This window comes from Pleurodeles waltl, chromosome 5, assembly GCF_031143425.1.
Source record: "Pleurodeles waltl isolate 20211129_DDA chromosome 5, aPleWal1.hap1.20221129, whole genome shotgun sequence".
In the NCBI taxonomy this organism is placed as follows: domain Eukaryota; kingdom Metazoa; phylum Chordata; class Amphibia; order Caudata; family Salamandridae; genus Pleurodeles; species Pleurodeles waltl.
The window spans coordinates 688,916,710-688,933,736 of record NC_090444.1 but is presented as its reverse complement, the minus strand read 5'-3'; the positions used below and the strand labels follow the sequence as shown (position 1 = coordinate 688,933,736).

Sequence of the window (17,027 nt, the reverse complement as noted above, 5' to 3'; positions counted from 1 at the left end):
TAGGTGATGAAGTTGCAGTTCTGAATTAATTTGAAATGTGCCTGAAGAAGTTAGATTTTTGCACTACCTTTTTAAAGGTAGTAGTATACTTGAGTGATACCACTTTGCAATGAGAGAACAGAGACCTAATAAAAGTGTGGAAGAGTATGTCACAGGCTTAAGAAAATGAGTTCCACCTTTAACTTTGGTTGTACACTGGAGGAACCCATCAGAGATCAATTCATGATGAAATATCACAGCAACAAAATCAGATATGAATTGTGAGTGAAGGATGATCCTTCCTTACATGAAGTAATTTCTATTGCAAAACAAGTTGACCACACGTTAGCTTGTGTGGAAAAATTGGAGAAGAGTAAAAACATTAATGTCAGTAAAGTAAATGTGAAAGGAGATGAGAGTAAGACTAAAGATGATAGTAAAGGAGATAACAAAGGTGCACAAAACCAACCTACCAAGTTCAAGAATGGTGAATGTTATATATTTGGGAACGTGGGGCATTTCGCCTCATTCAGAAAGTATCCTGCTTAGAATGTTGTATGCAAAATTTGTAACAAAAAAGGTCATTTTGCTTAGTGCTGTAGGTCGCCCAAAAGCCCTACTCAAGAATCTGTGACATTTGTAGACAATTGTTTTTTGTCTGTATTCATCCCTGATGAGTCTATAAAACAGTTCAAGGATCACAATGTTATAGAAAATGTAAAAGTTGAAACATTGTTTGATTCTGGAGTGTGGCCCATGTTGATTTCAAATAACTTTCTTGACAAAGAACTTAGTGACAAAATCAATTTGAAAGAACCTGATGTAGTGCCAGGAGATTATAGTGGGCAAACAACAGATCTTAAAGAGGGTATTTCGAATCTGAGATTAAATTCAAAACGAATTCTATTAATGGGAAGATTTACGTTCTAGTGAGGGGGGACAGTGTGCTAAGTTGGCCACATCAAAAAGAATTAGGAATCATATTAGATCCAAACTCTCCCACTACTGTTATGATCAAAGAAGAGTATATAAAAGGATTGCAGTTAAAAATGTACAAGAACTTTAGGTTCAAGATGCAGACGATGCTGCCAGATTCATGATGACTTCCATGAAGTCTTTAGTGAAAAAATGGGTTGCTTGAGAAGGTATGTACATCAGATAAAACTGAGGCAAGGAGCTACACAAGATGTTGCAAAAGTGTGCTCTATTCTAATTTCCATAAGGGATGCTGTAGAGAGCAAGAATTAAACGTTGTATAGAGAGGTAGTGATTGAACCTGTTGAGAGTTCCGAATGAGTTTCACCCATTGTACGCACACCGTAACATTCCGTCTGGATCAGGTTGTGTGTGGATCTGAGAGCTCTCAACAGGTGTGTACTAAGTGATCACTTCCCTCTTCCCAACATAACTGAGATGGTCTCACTTCTTTATGGTGCTAAGTACTTCACCTCCTTGGACTTAACCGCTGCTTACTATCAGATCAACCTACATCCTGACTGCAGGGACTACACCACATTCATAACTCCTTCTGAGAAGTATTGTTTAGTGCAGATGCCCTTTGGATTATTATCAGCAGCCACTGCTTTTCAGCGCATTATGTACTGGCTGTTTGGAAGCATGTTGAGTGTCAAGTGCTTTCAAGATGATATTTTAATCTATGGTGACACTAAGCACGGAAGTATTGGGTATATTGAGAAATAGTGGATTAACCCTCAAGTTGAGTAAATGCTCTTTTGGGAATACTGAAATTGAGTATTTAGATCATAAAATAAATTCTGAGGGTCTCTTTCCAAAAAGGGATTGAATCACTAATGTAATGAATTTACATAGGCCTAGGAAAAAGGATGATTTGTCATTCTTTGGAACGGTGGAGTTTCATGCAAAATGTTTGCCAAACTTGCCTTCTAAAGCACTTAAAATGAGAAAATAGCTAAAAAAAAAAAAAAAAAGGGGGGGGGGGTTGAGTTTGTGTATGATGATGAATGTAAGACAGAATTTTCAAGCATGAAAATGAAATGGCTGAAGTTGACAATTTAAGTTGTTTTGATCCCACCAAGGAGCGTATCACAATGACAGATGCTAGCACAAAAGGGAATAGAAACCAAAAGTAGGTCAAGTGCATACATTTCCAGGTCACTACGTGGAGCTGAAGAGAAGTATTACATGACCTAGAAGGAAGCTTTAAGTGTATTCTGGTAACTAAAGAAATTTAACAAAATTGTATCGGGAAGAGAATTGGACACATACATTGATCACAAACCGCTGGTTGGAGTGCTTACTAAGAAGGGACTAGACATGATATCCATGAGGATTTGTAAATGGATTGTGGGTCTTCAGGATTTTTGTTTAGTGTGCATTATGTTCCAGGATCAAGAAATAAAATTGCAGATTGTCTTTTGAGACTCAGTTCTGTGGTCGAAAAAGAGATTCAGGAAGATGTGCAGAAAGTTAAACTACACGGAAGGTTGTGTGTTACAAGAGGAATGGATCCGGCTGTTGCTGGAGATCCAACATTACAACAAGTGAATGAGGCTCTACACAAAGGGTAGAAATCGGAAATGTAAAACGATCACATGCTAAAAATTTACTGGAGAGTGAAAGATGAATTGTCAGTTGATGGTGGAATAATTTTGAGAGGTTTAAGGCTTGCTGTGCCAACTGAGTTGATAGGCAAAATCATGACTTTAGGCCATGAGGGATATCAAGGAATAAGTAAAACAAATGATTGTGCAGGTTATAAAATGAGTTTTTAATGTTTTATGATGCTTTGATGGTTAATTGACCGAATAAAGCTTGTGTTCATTTGAAGTAATACAAAAGTCAGGATACGTCTCAATTATTGATGGCCAGGAATGGATTTGATGATAGAAAGGTTGATCAGAGTATGTCCTGACTGTTGTAGTAGTGACAAAGTGTATGAAATGAGTAATTCCCCCATGTGTTGTAGAGATTTTCCGACTAAAACTTGTGATGTTGTGGCTTTAGATATTGTTGGGCCAGTACATACTAGAGGAGGCTCCAACTGCCTCTTAATAATGATTGATCAATTCTCTCGCTGGGTAGAGAAAGGAATTGTCAGTAGCTTTGAAACAAGGAATATTACTGAATTTGTAAGTGGAATATTTAACCGAGAGGGACTTCCTAACACCTTACTGGCAGACAATGGTCTGCAATTTGTATCATTTGAAATGTAGGAATTCTTACACAGGAATGGAATCAAGTACAGGAAGTGCTAATTGTACCATCCTGAAGGAAATGGTACTGTTGGGAAAATCAATAAAGAAATCAAAAAATGTATTCAACTGGAGATGACTGCTGGAAGGAATTGGAAGGAGGGATTGAAGAGGTTTTCATATGCGTATAGGTTCTCTCCTCACACAACCACTGGAGAAGTTCCTTTGGAGGTATTTAGAGGAAGAAAAGCTAATACTGTGTTGTCCCCAGGTTGGGTGTGCTGGGGTAAGGATGAGAATATGTCATGGGAGCCCATGAAAATGGTAATGAAAGGGAAAGAAATTGCGTTGAAAAGTTCAAAGAGAATTATGATTCTCAGAAGAGTGTGAAGAAACTGGATGTGTCACCTGGTGACCTAGTACTGACAAAGATAAAGAAATCTGTGCTATCAAAAAGTGAACCCACGTTCATGGGTCCAAACAAAATAAGCAAACTTTTTCGCAATGCTATAAAGGTAGAAGATGGAAGAATCTGGAACCTTAATACAGTTCTGAAATACAAGGTAAATGAATCAGTGTGAATTCTACTACCATATGTAATCCCTTTTCTGGTGGATTATTTTCTTAACTTATACTTCTCACTCTTTTTGCGCTGTAGTTGCTAGTAACTTTATTCCGTTTTTTTGTTCACTGATTTGTGGTTTTGTCTGTAAGGAAGAAGGTGTGTGGTATTCAGTAAAGTATACTTTCATATTGTTTGGGTGGTCCAATGCTTGTTTCTGCATTGACAGGCAGTGTTGATTTGTAAATGTACACTCAAAATATAGAATGTAGTTGAATTCCTAAACTAATGTAATTCATCTGGGATGTTCTGATGCCAGTTGCTGTTGAACTCGGATGCTACATGTTATGGATGGGATGCTCTCCAATAAGGAACCTACTTAAAACTCAACCCTGGAGTCTATCTTTATTACACCCATCATTTCACAGTTCCCTGCAGCTGCTAGAGTCGAAGTACAGCATTTCGGACCAATTCAAATCTTTAAATTGCATTTCAGCAACACTCTTCTTGAAACAGTTAGCTAGACAAATCTGCAAGCAGAAGAGTTTTTTCCAGCACCATCTTCATGTGTATTTCCAAATGCAAGGTCATAGTCAAGGGTTTTCACATAAATAGCTGAAATAAAAAAAATCTGCCTTCCACTAGCAATGGGCCTTGTCAGGAAAAATAACATTAAGTCATTTTGGTCAAGACATCCTGTTCTCCACTACTTTGTTTCCTTCCATAATGGGTAGGAATCGTTATCAAAATCTACGACAATGTTTTCATTTCAAATACAATTCTAAGGGCACTCCCCAAAAAACACATACACAAAATTAGACCTCTATTTGACCCCTTCTTGTGTGTTTCCCTTTGGTGTATATCCCTACCAAGAACATCTCAATTAATGAACCTCTCATGCTCTACAAGGGCAGGCATCCACTGAAGCAATATAGATCTCTCAAACATTCTAAGTATGGTGTGAAGATATAGAAATGTTTTGGAAGTTCAAATGGTTCCATGCAATACTTAGGAGTGTACAAATATAGAAAACTTATTGACCTCCCTGACCTTTATAGAAAACATTGTTCCAGAATTGATGTACCCTATATGGTAACAAGGCTAACACATGTAGAATTTTTAGAGTAGCCTGCTATCATTCAAGGCTCTATAACCCAAAAGCGCTCTGGCATGGGATTCAATACACCAAACTACTTTCCAAGTCCGATTGTAGTATGAAAAAAAGAATGGGGTGAAACTTCAGCAACGAGATGAGCAGAATGAGTGAATGAGTACTGATTAGAAAATTAAATTTTACTCCAGAAAATAAGGTAGGTGCTTGCTTTAATGTATGAAAAGCTTTTACAATTGTTCTTCATTTATTCATGTCATTGGAACAATACTATATTAAAAAGTAGCATATTTGGCATTCATGATTTCCCAAGTACCACATACATTTTGTGGCCAAGTGCTGAAGCCAGGAGTCCAACCAATGTCCGCATAGCAGGTATTTTAACACTCTGAAGACTCAAGAGAGAGAAGATAGGCACACACCAATGCAACATATCTTATCCCAGGTGAAGGAAGCCAAAGAAGAACACACACTTTATGCAAGTTTGCAGCAAAACCCCAAAGAATCAACCTATTCAATGAGGCATCCTGGTTAGTCATTCAAGGTTAAAGATGGCTGACACCCAGCAATAGATAACTTAGGATGATTAGATGTTAAAACAAATATATGGTTGTGGGATGTTTCGCTATGACACATGGGTTGTTTTCCTATCAAACCAGAAGCTAAAGCCTACAAAGCCTCTAAACGTCCACAGGGGCAGGGGGGCTACATTTTTCCACACAGGAGATTTATGTATAGCTATGCATGTCAGGTATCCTGCCACTCAGGAGAACGAGGGGAAAAAGAAGATGTGCATACACCGGGACCACGATCTTAGCCTATACAAAGAAAGCCAAAGAGAAATACATGCTTTATGGAAATTGTGAGAAATAAAATTGCATACACTCAATGTGGCTTCCAGCTGGCCAGGTACAGTGATGGCGATCTGGCACCTGACAGACAGACACTTTTGGTTGTGTAGGTGTTAACAATATGTGGTTGTTGTATGCTGCTATACCACCAGAGGTAATACTTGACACCCAAAGACAAGTGGCCTAAACAGACATTTCACTTGCAGGAGCATTCTCGAATTTCTAAAATGCCCTATTTATGGTTTATCACCTTTTAGCAACCAAAATCCATACATGGCTGGTACACTTACAGCAACAAGACCTAGAAAAGCCAAACTGGGGGATAAGCCATGGCAATGATATGTTCCTGCATGAGAGGGACTTCAGGGAATTATCTTGTTTTGTCAGATTTTTAACAGATTTTTTCAATTGTCTACTTCGGGGGCCTCTAGTGGCTCGCCAATTAGAACAAGGGAAGGCTGGTTTTCATCAACTGATTTCTTTGATCAAACAGAATTAGAAAATATATAGTTTTATACTTTTCATACAGTCCTGCATTTCAAATCTGTCATCAAATAAACAGAGCACCATAAACCTTTCCCAAATTGAGTTGTCGGTGCTCAAATGACCTAATTAAATGTACAAACAACATACACTTTGAAACCCACAAATATTTGGTATGGCCTTACTCCAGACACACTGGACATCATTTACTTGGTTAGCCATTCGGGATTTATATTTGTCCATTTGAGAAAGGCAACAAAATATTAAGCAAGAAAAGTTGTTACAAAAATTCAATATCACTACATGTTTACTGAATCCTCGGACTGCAATGTAATATCGATGCGGGGTTCACTCCAATACACAGTCCTGAATGTGTCAAAGATATATACTTTAAACAATTTAAAAAACCGAATACTGAGTTTTTTTTTTTTTAAACAAGCTCCAGCACAGGGTTAAAACGAAATAGATCTCTGTGTGCGTCCTTCGTAGATATTAACCAGAGGTACAACTGTGTCACTTTCATACATGTAATTTATTGTTGACTACGTGCTCTAACATGTCCATGCAGGCACCCACCCCTACAAAATTATGGGATAAACCAATGCTTGGTCTAATCTGTTAATAGCTAAATTGGACTACTATAAATCGGGTACACTAGCCTCATAAATAATTGCCAGACAACAAAAACTCAAAAATCAGGGCGTCAGAATATGCATGCATTTAAGGCCTTTAATAACATCTCACTTTCAAGGGGAGTAAAAAAAAAATGTCAGATCTAGGTAAAACCTACTCATCCAAGTAGGTTAGTGTCAGGTATTCTATAGAGGCACACATCCCAAATGGCCAGTCTAACGAGCTGCAACGTATTATATACTATGACATTAGGAAGACAAAACACTCACACTATTTAAATACCCTGACTAATTGATCTGTAGCATATGCAAGTCTTCCTTTACCTTGCCAACAGCAGGACAAGCATCCCTTCGAACAGTCTCTATTCCCTTTGCATCAAATACTGGGTCCTTTTGATCCAGGGTTTCATACATGTAACCCACATACCTCTTCTTGGTTTGCAAGACACATGGCAAATAAACCTGCATTGGTAAAGTTGAGAAACAATGCAAATGCATTTTAAAAGCTTTATAATTTCCACTCTGTTTTCGATGTGTATTTAAAACATAGAAGTTGTTATATCAGAATACATGCAAGCTTGTTTATCTGAAAAATCAACTAAATTAAAACCTCACACTCAATGGAGAACCCATTCACAAACATCTTTTTGGGCGACTCTGTTTCCCTAGACTGACAGGCTGTCACAACTCGAAACCTGACCACATTACAAACCAAATTGTATGGAAAATCAGAAATTCCCACAAAGTATTACTACACATTAGAGAATACCTAAAAAACATACAAAATATTAAAATGCTACAGATAAGATAGATCAAAGAGCACTTTTGTCTGAAGTTTATCTGTTTTTTAACTTTAGTATGGAATTAAGGTTTGTCAAAGAACATATCCCTCAAAAGTGAGGACATGGTGGAAGAAGATCAAAATGGTTACTTACCACTAGGAGCAGTTTTGCAGCCTGAAGTGTGTTCTGGATTTACATGCTGTGCAGTATTGCACCATCTAGTTATTGGGTCCGGAATTGTCCTTTCTTACTCTTCTTTTTTTTTTTTTTTATGGGCGTCGAGGACCACCATTTGGTGCTATGCCCGTCCCATGTATGACGTCAGACAGCGGCCCGGATGTTCCTGTGCTTAGTCACCCTCTGTAGGCCCTTTATGTGGTACGTCAATATTGTGTAAACAGTTCAGGGGTTCCCCAGTGAGTGGACAGGGCTTGCTATGCAATCACAAAGTGTTCCATATGGAAGTAGTGTGGTCGAGCAGCCGTAGGTTTAAAAGAGAGAAGTGCAAAACAACCAGAAATACACACAATAGTCAATAAATGAGACACAACTCAAAAAGGAGATCCACACCAATTTTATCTGTATATATGTTTTGGCATTAGAGAAAAATCATACAGGTATGTATGGTTTTAAACAGGAATTCTTTTCACTTTAAAAAGTGTATGCAGTGCACTTTTCGCAGTTCTGCAATGCTCTTCTATGGGAGGAAAAACATGCTCTGCAAACAGGTACAAAGACTTACAAGACCAAGTCAGAGGTGACTTCAGGTGTATGGTATTGGCAGTTCCAGAGGCTTCAGAGTCCCTTTTTTGGAGTGTGTTTGTTGGAGAACAGGTCTGCTGCTCACAGGAGGTCTTGAGTCTTTTTCGAAGTCAGGCAGTCCTCCCAGGTTTCTGGAGTGAGGATGGAGGACAAGTCGACTTTGGTGCAGATTTCAACGAGGAATGCAGACAGGCCGGTGGGATTGGTACCAGATCAGCTGCTTCTTTTCTCCTCTTCTGCTTTTGAGGCTCTTCAGGGTCCTACGGCTTCTTAGATCATCAGGATCTTCTTCTCTGGTGCCACGGTCTCCCCTAAATACTGAATTTAGGGGCATAAGTGGTGTGTAGGGAAGTAGCAAATTGGCTACTGTCCCTTGGGTCACTACACCCCCCTATATGACTTCTTCCTGTGTGAAGTGGGCATAACCCTTTCCCAGAATTCCTAGATATGCCATCTCAAAGATGGCTACCTCGGAAAAATTGTGTTCACCTCGGCTTAGCCCACCTGAGGGATGGTCTAGCCTGGAGGAGACAAGCCTACCTGGCTAGCTAATTTTCCAGCCTGTCCAGGTGCCAAGTGGGCTCTGGACATGGGGGTGGCTCCCTCTCCTGTGAGGGGAGCCTGATTCGCATTTCAAAGGTGGCAGCCCTATGAGGCTTGCTGCCTTAGGAAGGCTAATCAGTTCGTCATCCTGTGGGAGGGGAAGATACACCCTCTTCCTGGACAGGAATTGACAAAGACGTAGCAGGGGCATATCTACTCTTGCAAATATGCTCTCACGCGTAATATAATGCACCCTGTCTTAGGGCTGTAACGCCTGTAGTAGGGGTGACTTACATATATTGCATGCAGTGCTAGGGGACATGGCACACAGGTTGTGTGTCATGTCGTGTTTTCACTTTTGTCTGTATTAAGGCACGCAGCCTGCAATGGCAGCCTGTCATGTGCTTGGTGAGGGGTCCCATAGAGTGGCACAATTCGTGCTGCAGCCTTTAGGGATCCCCTTTAGCACCTCGGGCACTTGGTACCAGGGGGTACCATTTACTAGTGACTTACAGAGGGTGCAAACGGATTTGCCAATGAAGTAAACTATTGTATAGTTTAGGGGAAGAGATCAGGCACTGGGGACCTGGTTAGTAGGAACCCAGTGCACTTTCAGTCAAAATCTCATCAGATAGCAGGCAAAAAGTGTGTGGGGGGGGGTAACCATGTCAAAAAGAGGAACTTTCCTACATCATCTTCAGACCCTTTTTTCTGTATCTTTTAATTTTTCCTTCTTTCTGTTTTATCTCTCTTGTTCCAGTCTGGTTGCCTTATCTCCCATTTCTGGGGAGGCGGGTGGGTCACATGTGAATCCAGAAAACTCTTGAGGCTGCAAAACTAGTCCTACTGTTAAGTAACTATTTCGCTCTGCAGCATGAATCCTTTTCTGGATTCACATGCTGTGCATTAGATTACATAGCCGTATCCCTTCCCTTGGGTTGGTTGGGATGAAATGAGGGAGAAATTTGGAAACAGGTGCTGCAGTACTTTTTTGTCCCACTTGTGCTTCTTTGTTCATTTGAACGTCCACACAATAATGTTTTGTAAATGTGTGTAGGGATACCCATGTTGCTGCTGCGCAGATTGTGCCCATGGGTACGTTTGCTAGGAATGCTAACATTGCACCCTTCTTTCTTCTTGAGTGTGCCTTTGGGCATGTCGGTAGAGTTTTCCCTGCCCTTGAGTAGCAAGTCTGTATTGTTTCTACAATCCACCCCGAGATAGTTCCCTTTGACACTGGCAACCCTTTGGCTGCTTTTGCGAAGGACACAAACAACCTGTTTCCATAACAAAACTCTTGTTTCTTGCAGATAGTATACTATAGCACTTCTTACATCCAAAGTGGGTAGGGTTCTTTCCATTTGTGGTTACTGGTAGCTGTATGCTTTGACATGAGTACTGCTTGCTAACTTGTGCAGGAATTGAGAGTTGGTCCTGAGAACCACCTTGTATTTGTGGATCTGCAGGTACAGTTCCTATATTGTTAGTGCTTGCAGTTCGCTCACTAAGTGATAGCAATTAGAAATGTAGTTTTGAGTGCGACTGAGCCGATGCAAAAAGCAGACCTCAAATCAAACAGCTTTGCCATTAATTGCGTTAATACTGTGTTTAAGTTCCACAAAGGATCTGGAACTGATCTTGGCGGAGCGATTCTCTTTGATCCATATGAAAACCTCTTCACTACGGGTGAAGTGAACAAACTGCTACAGGAGGTGCTCCTGGTGTATGCTACTATCTCTGCGTGGTTTACCTTTAATGATGAGTAGCTGAAGCCGCTATCTAACAGGTGAGTGAGGTATGTTAGTACAATTTCCAGTGTTTTATTTGTTTCCATTCGCCTACTATTTGTGCACCAGTCGATGTAGGTTTTCAACTTTGCTGCATAACATTTTCTTGTCGTAGGCTTTCTCACTTCCTTAAAAGATTTTTATTGTCCGGGGCGTTAGCTGCAAATGCTCGAACTCTATGTATTGGGATGCTATGCCGCTAGGCTGAGCGTTGCTGGCTCTTTGTGGTACACTCGCCCTTTCTGCATTGTTAGCAGGTACTGACCTGTTTTGACTGCTCAAATTTGTCCCCTGGACATCTCTAGTAGTTCCGATTACCAGGTCTGTTTAGCCGACTGAGAGGCTATCAAGATAGGGTTTGTGTCTAGTTGTCTGACTTTTTCCAGTACCTTGTGTATTAAGGTAATTGGTGGAAGGGCGTGGCCACGAGAGCCAAGATGTCGGACGTGTAGTCCGAGTGCTCCGACGGGGCCTTGCAATTATCCATGCCAAAGGAGCCCCGCAAGAGTGCTGCCGTCTCCTAAGAAGCGGCGCAACGCCGCTGGGAGACGGCGGTGCCGCGCGGGGAGGTTATGCCCGACCCGAGGTGAGCAGGAGCCGGGAAGCTCCGTCGCGCCCTGGGGCCTCCCGAACTAGCCGGGGGCTCGAACCAACATAGTCACGCGGCAGCTGTCCCTGTTCGGCGCCGGAGCCTAAGAAGCGGCGCGGCGCCGTTGGAGACAGCGGTGCCGCGTGGGGAGGTTGTGCCTGACCTGAGGTGAGCAGGAGCCGGGAAGCTCCGTCGAGCCCTGGGGCCTCCCGAACGAGCCGGGGGCTCAAACCAACGGAGTCACGCGGCAGCTGTCCCCGTTCGGCGACAGAGAGGAACTGCGCCCGTCTACTACGGACCAGTTCAAGTAAGCGGGGGCGCGTGCCCGTTCCGACCATAGGGAGGGCGGACAGCTCACTCCCTGGGGCAGAATCGATCCCCGGAGCTGCTGACGCATAGGCCAGCGCGGCGCCGCTCCGCAACGCAGGAAGAAGAGGGAAGAGCAACCGCTCGATACTGACGCCCCAGTGGCCCTGAATGGGACGGGCCTAGTAAACAAAGCCGAGCAACGGAGGTGGGGGCCCCCTGAAGCTGAGAGGGGGGCCCAGCGCAGAAGAAATCCAGGCAGAGAAGGCAGCTGCACGGAACCAGTGGGGGCTGGTGGTGAAGGCCCTAACCCACAGGAAGCCAGCAGAGCCCAGGTGAGAGAAGCCCCAGCCAGAGCCCTGGGGAGGGGGTGCACCTAGGGCCACACCTGAGGCAAAGTGCAGCAGCAGAGGGGAGAAAAAGAAGGAATTAGGATGATTCCCTGACTCCTCCCCCCAGAGAAGCAGCAGGCACATAACGGAGGGGTGTGACGGGGCTGAAAGAGAGCAGAAGGGAGGTGGCCCTCGGTGCTTGACCCCCTTCGGCCGAGAGAGCAGAGTGACAATCACGGATCGGCCCGCGCGGGAGAAGCCGGCTGGCGCCTGCCCCTCAAGAGGAAGAGCCGGGCGAGCGGGGGCACGACAGTGAGCAGACGACCCTGGGTCTCATATCGCGCATTGGGGAGTGGCACTACACACACAAATAATCCGGGCGAGGAGGGCAGCGCCCAATCGGAGTACCGGAGAGTTAACACAGATAGCAGCGCAAGTCCACGGAAACGGAGGAAAATAAGTGACACCCGAGCAGTCGCAGCTGGTTGAGGCAGTGACCTGGGGCCTGACCTAAACAGGGCTGATGACATCAAAAAGCCGCCGAGGAGGGAAAAGAATGGATCGCCCAGCACTTGATGGCAACAAAGGTGGAGACAGGCAAGGGCCAGCACAATCTACGATGCAGGAAAAATTGGACAAAATCCTAGGAGCGATAGATGACACAAAAACCACATTGCAACGCGACATCAATCAGGTTGAAGTGGAAGTGGGTCTCCTCTGGGCGGACCACCAAAAGTTAGCAGACAGGGTCAAAGACAAAGAAATGACCCTGATAGATATAACCCAGAGACAAAAGGATTTGGAAACCACTGTACTGCACTTAACGGAAAGAATAAAAAGGCTGGAGCAGAGAGCAGAAGATGCAGAGGGGCGAAGCCGAAGGAACAATGTGCGAGTAGTGGGGCTGCCGGAGGGATCTGAGGGCACAAATATGGTGACATACCTCGAGAAGTGGATGCAGGAGACAGTAGCTCTGGACCGGCTAACGCCTTTCTTCGCGCTGGAGAGAGCGCACCGAGTCCCCGCGAGACCACCGGTACCTGGTAGACCGCCCAGGGTGGTGATAGCACGCCTGCTCCATTACAGAGACAGGGACATCCTGCTCCAGAGGGCCAGGGAGACAGGCCCTTATAGAGTAGGCAATGTAGAAGTGACCCTCTTCCCAGATTTCACCTTTGAGGTTCAAACGAGGAGAGCCTCCTTTATGGCAGTAAAGAGAGCGTTGAGAGAAGAGGGAATCTAGTACTCACTCCTCTTCCCGGCCAGACTGAAGATGATGGCCGAGGGCAAGGCCACGGTTTTTCCTAACCCAGAGGAAGCTTGGGAATGATTGGAGGACCGGGGGGGTGCCCGAAAGCGGGATGAAGGTCCAGGCCATGATCGCCCCCATGATCGGGGGGAGGAGGAGGAAGCGACGCAGATCCCGCACAAGGGCCGGCCCATCACAGACCCAGAAAAAACTGAGTAAAAAGGAAGCCCTAAGGGCAGCGGCTTCAATGAGCAAAGAAGCCTCACCGAGGAGAAACATAGACAATGACTCAGACGGCACAGTGGCATCATCAGTAGAGAGCTCTTGTGGTTCGGAGAATCAACCGAAATTGACGCCGCAGACGGCGGATGAACTGGGGTGATCGGGGCGCTGCTGGACACCAAAGTGGGGCACGCTGACCAGGAGAAAGGCCACAAAGGACTCTGTACTAACCCCCTGACAGGCTTCTCGCCCATTTAGCAGAATGGCGAGGACTAGATGTAGTTGTTGGACCACGTTGCTCGTTTGCACGTTCTTTCTGGGCACCCTACAGTTAGGGAGGGGCCCTGGGGTAGGGGAGCTGGGGTTATGTAAGTTTGGAACTAGTAGGTGCATAAGTGAAAAAGGTCATAAATATGTGGGTCGTTGGAGTATACAAAGCAGAAGAGAGATCAATAGGAGGGAGTGGGACCAGCATCCTCCACAAAACATACCCAGATGGCAGATTATAGCCTTTTAACATGGAATGTGAGGTGTATGGGCTCACCTGTAAAAAGGCATAAAGTATTGGCCCACTTGAAATGGAGAGGCATACACGTGGCAATGCTTCAAGAAACCAACCTGACAATGAACGAGGTAGAAAAACTGAAACGCAGATGGCGAGGGCAGGTGTTTGCCACCGGGTACTCATCTTACTCCAGGGGTGCACTAATTTGGATCCGTGCCGGAGTACCATTTGAGGCGAGGTCCATAGAAGTAGACCAGAAGGGCAGGTTTGTAGTAGTAGAGGGAAGGCTACATGGGGCCCCAATAGTGTTGGGAAGTGTTTATGCCCCCAACCAAGATCAGGCGCCTTTTTTGCAGCGTCTTTCGAGGCGCATCACTCGTCAACAACATGGGGAATTACTAACAGGGGGAGACTTCAATAGTGTCATGGACGTAGACTTGGACCTCTCCTCACCCCCACTACAGGGAGCAGCGACACACAAAACAGCCAAGAAAGTAAGAGAATGGGTGAAGGCATGGGGAATGGTAGACATCTGGCGAGAACAACACCCAAACGATAAGGATTACTCCTTTTATTCTGCACTACACCAGTTACACACTAGAATCGACAGGGTGGTGTGCACTCCCGGGATAGCTAGAGGTATGTTATATACGGAGTACCTGGGCCGAACCATATCAGACCATAATCCGCTACTGGTAAAATGGAGAGTAGATGAAGATAGGCCCCCCATACCGCTGTGGAGGCTTTCACCAACAGCATTGGAAGATCAGGCATTCAGAGAGACTCTCTGGTCTCACCTAACAGACCAAATTGGCATAAACAAAGGGTCAACGTACTCCAGGTACATGGAATGGGAAGCACTAAAAGTGGAGACGAGGGGTTATAGCATTGGGCAGACGGTCGGGATTAAGCGAAAGCTAGAACGAGAAGTAATTAAGCTCGAGGAGGTCATACATAGATGGGAAAAAAAAGGGACATAAGAATGCGCAAGAAAAGGAGGAATATGAACAGGTGATGAAATCCCACTCGCGTGCGGAAGAACAGCTCCGCTGCCACTGCTTCCAGAGACATTTAGCCACAGTACAAGCCGAGGAGGGTAGGTCGGGCAGGATGCTGGCATGGCTGGTGAAACCAGGAGAGGGAACACCCATAGTAAGTGTACGTGATATGAGAGGGACCCATAGATTCAGACCCGGTCCTATTAACGAGGCCTTTAAAGAGTACTATACTCACCTATATAGGGAACCGGACAAATTAGAGGAAGACAGACTAAAGGAATTCTTACGTCCACTCCCATTGCCGACCCTAGTCAATGGAGAAGGTGAAGAGTTGGGGGGTCCAGTGACGAAGGAGGAGGTACTTGAGGCCATCACGCAGCTGGCCCCGGGGAAAACACCAGGGACTGATGGGCTGCCAATGGACTTTTATAAGAAACACTCCAAGCTATTGGCCCCACAGCTGGTGGACCTGTATGCAGAGGCACTACAACGAGGCCATCTCCCAGACACACTCAGGGAAGCGGTAGTGATCCCTCTACCCAAAACGAAAACAGGCGAGGCATCAGTCACCAACGTTAGGCCACTCTCGATGCTAAATAACGACTAAAATCCTCAGCAAAATTATGGCTAACCGTTTACTGCAGCACATACCCGCCCTTGTACATGCAGATCAAAATGGGTTTGTACCGAACCACAACACATCTCTCAATCTCCAACGGCTCTTTGCCATCTTACAGATGCCAGGAGCTGTGAGACTGCCAAAGGGGATGTTACTGGCCATAGACTTTGAGAAAGCTTTTGATTCGGTTCGCTGGGATTACCTGAGAGTGGTAATGCTAAAGATGGGCATGGGAGACAGTTGGGTAAAATGGGTGGACCTACTCTACACAGCCCCACAAGCGAGAGTTAAGACAGGGAAAATTATCTCAACACCCTATACCATACATAGGGGCACCAGACAGGGATGCCCATTGTCGCCATTATTGTTTGCCTTAGCTATCGTACCCCTGGCTGCCTACATTCGAATGGAAGGCAAGGGCAAAGGAGTGAGATGTGGAGGAACTGAGCACAACATCTCACTGTATGCCGACGATATTTTAATCTACCTCAATGACGGGGACAATGGACTTCACTGGGCCTTGCAGGCTCTGGATCAGTTCAGAGACCTATCAGGACTAAAACTTAGTAGAGGCAAAACATACGTTTTCCCGATGGCGAGGGGTTGCGCCCAACCATCTGCATTCCCGGATGCATTGGTATGGGCCCCTGCCACATTCAAGTACTTGGGAATTCAGGTGTACCATGACCCGGGGGACCTGCGGGAGGGTAACCTTGGCAAGGCACTTGGCTCACTAATAGCATCCGTGGGTTTCTGGAGAACCCTGAAACTCTCCATAATGGCCAGAATAGCACTAACCAAAATGGTCATGTTACCTCGCCTCCTTTATTACTTCACTAATTTACCGATACTGATCCCAGCGTCATGGTTTGGGGAACTAAACTCACTACTCAGGGAGCTAGTGTGGGATGGAGGCCGGTGTCGCACGGCACTATCAACATTATGCAGGCCAACCACTGAGGGAGGACTAGGAGTTCCCGACTTCGAACTATACTACTTATCTTGCCATTTACAATGGACTGCCAGATGGATTGCAGGTGAGGGCACCCTAGATAGACACACGGTGTGCAAAGAACTAAGCACAGAAGAGATCATATCAGAAATGGTGGGACGGAAGATCACAAGAAAAGAGCACATTGATGAAAGTGGCACTACAGTGCTGGAAGAGATGTTTAAAGAGGGTAGGAATAGGTAAACCCTACTCCCCAGAATTACCACTAAGCATGTTGAAGGTAGAATCGATGGATGGGAAAAAGATGGACACAGACCTAGGGCCTTGGACGAGGGCGGGAGTAGAGACAATAGGAGATCTATTCAGGGAGGGGGTATTGAGCCCATTTATTGAGTTAGTAGACAAAAAGGGGGTCCCCAGAGGACAGTTCCTTGTGCACCAGAGACTAACCCACATTGTACAGGAACGCTGGGAAACTTTCAATGCGGAACCTACTACACATCGTGTTTAACACCAACTATTGACAATGGGGGCAGATTAGCAACCAATCACCAAATTATATAAAACACAAATAGAGGACACACTAGACC

The 17,027-nt window shown here is 44.8% G+C and overlaps 1 protein-coding gene across 4 annotated transcripts in view; it reads right to left on the bottom strand.

The window, feature by feature from the left end:
- The window catches only part of REV3L (REV3 like, DNA directed polymerase zeta catalytic subunit), a 948,974-nt gene that overhangs the window by 127,545 nt on the left and 804,402 nt on the right, over nucleotides 1–17,027 (bottom strand). For all 4 annotated transcript variants that reach the window (XM_069234598.1, XM_069234599.1, XM_069234600.1 and 1 more), the window contains exon 28: nucleotides 7,116–7,253. In XM_069234598.1, the coding sequence (XP_069090699.1) occupies nucleotides 7,116–7,253 (138 nt within the window). The remainder of the gene's footprint in view (nucleotides 1–7,115; nucleotides 7,254–17,027) is intronic.